Source organism: Primulina tabacum, chromosome 1, assembly GCF_025594145.1.
Source record: "Primulina tabacum isolate GXHZ01 chromosome 1, ASM2559414v2, whole genome shotgun sequence".
In the NCBI taxonomy this organism is placed as follows: Eukaryota; Viridiplantae; Streptophyta; class Magnoliopsida; order Lamiales; family Gesneriaceae; genus Primulina; species Primulina tabacum.
Genome location: NC_134550.1, coordinates 50,325,905 through 50,331,217, shown reverse-complemented (window position 1 = coordinate 50,331,217; position 5,313 = coordinate 50,325,905). Strand labels below are relative to the sequence as shown.

At 36.2% G+C, this 5,313-nt stretch overlaps 1 protein-coding gene across 1 annotated transcript; it reads right to left on the bottom strand.

The window, feature by feature from the left end:
* Positions 1-350: 350 nt before the first annotated feature.
* Positions 351-3,732, bottom strand: LOC142546447 (putative inactive nicotinamidase At3g16190). The gene is made up of 5 exons (XM_075654166.1): positions 3,589-3,732; positions 3,356-3,469; positions 2,763-2,997; positions 2,365-2,481; positions 351-616 (listed from the first exon to the last, which is right to left on the bottom strand). The coding sequence occupies exons 1-5, from the start codon at positions 3,646-3,648 to the stop codon at positions 543-545; spliced, it is 600 nt and encodes a 199-aa protein (XP_075510281.1). The 5' UTR covers positions 3,649-3,732; the 3' UTR covers positions 351-542.
* Positions 3,733-5,313: the final 1,581 nt, after the last annotated feature.

Genomic DNA, 5,313 nt, shown 5'->3' with positions numbered 1-5,313 from the left:
CTAATTGAACAGAAAATTGTTTTATAATTTTTTCCAACTTTATTTTTAATAATTGGATCTCCCATTTTCTGCTTAACTTGGTCTTCTATGGATCAAAATGATAATTTTAAAAGAATAATTGAGAAATCAGCAACATATTAAAAAAAAAATATTATCCTCAATGATAAGACACGCTACCAAGAATTATACGAATAAAACTTCGATGAAATCAGCAACATATTAAAAAAAATATTATCCTCGATGATAAGACACGCTACCAAGAATTATACGGATAAAACTTCGATAAGTACATGCAATCTTCAACGAATAAAATATACATTTACAGATTATTATTATTTTTTTTTGAAAGAAAGAAGAAGAAGAAGAAGAGTGTAGCAAACCTGAAAATTGAATTATGTTACAGTAACGTTAACGAAGAATGTCACCATTATATTTCGAGGAAACGTACAGTTTTCTTCTAGAAGTGCTTGTTCTTGAATTTTGATGATGATATAGCAGGGATGGTGCTTCGATATGGTCAGGAACCGTGTGATTTTTCTGCATTAATCGTCGGATTTACACCATTCTTCCAGTGTTGGTATGGCCACACCAACATTGCTCATGTCAAAAATATTTGCTGCAGTAGTAAATCATATGGCACTAGAATGGGTGTTTTTAAGAATATATTATGACGAAAACCTGTCCGGATTTGCAAAATATAGCAAATCTGGTTGATATTGGTCATACAAACTCTAATAATCAGCCCGGTACATGATATAATATTTTGAGGAAGTGATGAAAATCTGAATATAAAGTATCATAGTTGTTAAAAGCGTACGCACGGCTGCACCTAGGCGACGGGCGCAGCCAGACACATCACTTGAAACAAGTGCGCTTAAAGCGCACGCCTTTGCCTAGGCGCGAGATATCCGTGAGCCACAAAAGTGTAGTGTACGCTTTAAGAAGTGCTCTGCCATTTTGTGCGTAAATAAAAATTAACTCAAGCCCAACCAATTTTAAAACCTAATTAGCAAAGTCCATAGCTATTTAATGATAAAAAAAACCCTGCACGCATCACTTTTCATCTCCCTCAGGCCTCAAGTTCTATCTGCAACAGTGCTGCGCTGCATTTTGTGACTTTTCTCATTGCACTTGACGTTCAATCAAGGTAATATCTTGTTTACCGAACTCGGCAAGTTCTATCTGTCCATATCTTGTTTCTGTTGTTGAATCACGCAGCAAGACACCTTTTGCATTCAATTTATCATGCTTCTTTTCCTCCAAATTCCAAAATGCTGTTTGTTTTAATGTATTTTCTTGGTTCCTGTTTTTTCTACCCAATAATCTTTCACCAAACAATACCCTTATTCCTACCAAATATCATATATTACAGAGTGCTGCTGATGGTTTAAGCTACGTGAAGGTTAGCAGAATTAATTTTGTTGACCTTGTTGGATCGGAGAGACGGAAACAAACAGGTGCAGCTGGAGAACGCTTGAAGGAAGAAGGGAATATTAACCATTCTCAATCATAATTTGGGTATGGTTTTTAATATTGTTTCGCCCATTACTATAAATCACTTCATACATGTTGAATTTTAAAATTTATCTCAATGCGCTTTAGCGAAGTAAAGCGTATTCTTTGACTTGTGCCTCAGGATCCAGGTTACCCAGCTCTTTAGTGCGTCTTGGGCCCTAAATAACTATGTAAGGTATAATTATGTCGAGAACTTGTATAAAATATACTTTCCATGAACGAGAATGAAAATAAGGCATTAATATTTGGTTTTTTATTTTGGGAAATGCGAAAATGGTTTGAAAAGTTGAAGAATAGATTCAAAATGGCTCCCCACTGGTAGAGGGTTTGCCTTATTCAATGATAACTTAAACAGAAAAAAGTGATTTGAAATTCATGTATTTGAGTTAACTGCTTTAAGATTTCAAGTACCCAAGAATTTATAATTCAGGGTTAATCTTTATATCTAAACCTATACAAGTATTTCCTTCTATCTCCTCATCGGCAATCACTTCTACATAAAGTAGGGACCTTTCTTTCAAATGAATAGGTTTTAAATTGATACACAAGATTTTCCTAAAATATCAGTATTCTATCGACAATACACTCAGCCATCCTTGCCAAATTTCTAGGTTCATTGCTGCTTCTATAGGTACTCGGGCAGCTAAATGTTAATCATTGCATTCAAACGTACCAATCCGTGAGCATATTTGTTTTCAGATTCTTATAATCATTATAAATCTGATCAAAGGGACATCTCTATTCTTTTCAACCACACAACAAGAACAAAGCATGAATTTAGCGAACAAGAATAGAAACCACACATGAACCACACATATTTATGTTTGTTTTGGGAGTTGCATTACGTACCATTATGGATGTCAGGAGTTGCGGCAGCGGTGGCATCAACTACCACAGTAACAGTTTCATAATCTAATGCTACCGCATCGAAGACGGTCTGCCGGACACAATTTGGGGTTTGTACACCTGTGTATATTGAGGATTATGATATTATTAGATATCATTTACCGTCGTATAGTTTGAAAAAAGACTTCCTACCATGTTTATCCCAATATATATTTTATGAAGGAGATGATTATTGTAATCTTAATGAGGAGAAAAGAGCAACCAGCACTGTGCCGTGAATGTAGATAATTTCATCTCAATCAGGTAGATCCCGCAATGTGTTCTATTATCTTTTTTCAATACTTCTATCATAAATTCAACACAACAAAACCCAAATATAGACAAAAGAACATTGATATTACCAATGATTACCAACTTCTTAACTCCAACACCCTGAAGATATGAATGGAGGTGCGTGTTAAAAAATGCACTAAACCGCGTCTTCACCAGCTTATAGTCACCATCTTTGATATCAAGCCCATCAACCAGCTCCGCACCCTTACTGCCCTTAGAAGTTGGTTTCGGTTTTCCAGAAGAGTAAAAGTGGCGGCGAAATAATTCAACATCTCTCCCCAAAGGGTCATGCTCACGAACAACCTATCACGATTTTTGTTAATTGGAATCGTTTTCGATCTCAAGGATCATTTCAAGTACAGTACAGGAAACTCAAAGACAATGGAAATTCACTCGCTACCTTACTCGGATCAGGAACTCATGACTCACCAAAATTTCAAGAAATCCCACTAAAAATAATCACAAGAAATGGAATCCAACTTGAAAAATCCAAAATGCTCATTTTAGAAAATCAATTTTATATGCTTATTGCAGCTTCAAGAAGATTGCTGTACATCAACCATAGTACAACCAGTAAACTCATTCACAGGTCACCAGAATTAAAGCCTCCATGGACTAGAACAGCAAAGAAAACTGGCGAGCATATAAAATTAGAAGGTACCCAAATAACAGGAATGCCACGGCTTCTAGAAACCTCAATCGCTTTGATAACATTTGGCACAATAGCTTCACCCCCTTTTACATGCATCGGACCACCGGGCAAAATAAAATCATTCTGCCGAGAAAAAAATGCAACACCAAATAAATACAGGAAATTTTCGACTTCTGATTAACGGTGAAGAATCAAGAAAGAAATGGAAAAAAAAAACTAAAAAAAATTCACAAAAACAATACCTGCATGTCAATCACGAGAAGGGCAGTGTCCTTCCACTTTGAGTCAGCAGCGGCCGCCATTTTTATGAAGGGAAAAGCTGCGCTCTGAGCTGCTGATCAAGAAATGGAATAGATTGTTTGAAATTTAGTGTGGGCTTGATCATGGGCTCTAGTTTGAGCCTGATCTTGATGAGATATGGTCCTTCACATATTTTCCAACTCCGTAAATGGGCTATGATTCTGAGAAAAAAATTCTTTTTAGAGGTGAGTATATCTCAAATAAATATCTTCTCTTCTAACTGTGGTGAGCATTTTTGTTTTCTGACATGATGCTTCCGATGCTTAAGACATACACATTTTGTATATGAACAAACTAAAGACATACACATTTTGTAGTCTAGGCTCCAATAGGAAACTCTATTGATATTCGAAGTTTGCTTCCATATCCATTCGATATCTGGCTATGAAGATTTATTTATGCATCCCGAATTTTTGGGGATATTTTTCTTATTAAACTGGATTTACTATATATCTGAATATGCAAACATGATCATGATCTTATACGAGATATGACGAGTGACTTATGAAGTCATGGTGATGCTCAGGTGGGTCTACTACCCGGGTTCAAAGATGGTGCCAATGGGTCAATTTGTTAGGGCCTGATGAGAGGTTCTATGGCGTCCTAAACCTCGCCATGTAATCATACAACATGTGACATCATATGCATAAAATTTTTCTTTTCAACGACGTAATAATATAATGTGTATATGACAAAATAGTGCAATCATCACACTATTTACATCAGTGTAGTAGAAACATTATAATAAATACATACACACAACTCAAATAAGACAATAAAATATACTTTCTCTATCTACTATCAACTACATGACTGTTTGACTAGACACACCTAGCCCTTCACCTTTATACTGTCTTATAGCATAGTCATGTAACATGTCCAACAGAAACAGCCCCCAAAGGGTGAGCATATACAAAAATCATCATCGTAATACATAACAATCATATTAATAACAACATAAAATATAGCTGAAATCATAACAGAAATACTCTCTCTGCTGTTTCTAGACAATCAAATCATCAACGATATCACTCCCATACTACTACAACAACATCATCAACAAGACGTCACACCCATACTCCGGCGACAACAATATCGTCGATCGAACAACATCAACGATACGTCGCACCTCTTGTCACGCCCCGAGACCGGGGTTAGTTGACACCGGCGTTGTTTTACAACCACACAATTGAAAACAACAAGGCTCGTAGTACAATATAAACCAAAAACCAGTTTATTACTCATAATCAATCAAAAGATTGTCTTTACAACGTAGATTCTTAAAATGATAAAAATAATATGCGGAAGCTTTTACAACTTACTAATCCAAAACTAAAATAAACTTCTTGAATCATCTTATTATCAGCCCCAAAACTGGTCTTGCTCATCCTTTTCGATTTTCTTTTCTGATTTATCTGGGGAGAGTAAAGTAAGGGGTGAGTGATATGGTCGTCACTCAGCAAGTGGGGGCCGTTCGAGCACAATATAACAACATGCATAATTTCGAAAATCACATGACTTGCACTTACATAACATCATTCATATCACATGCATAACATTTACCAGCACTGAGATTCATCAACTTTCTATGGTTTACTGATATCAGTCCCTAATTTTTACTCCTCTAAGGGGGCGAGGCCGTATAGCGGTTATGTCCCCCACCGCGT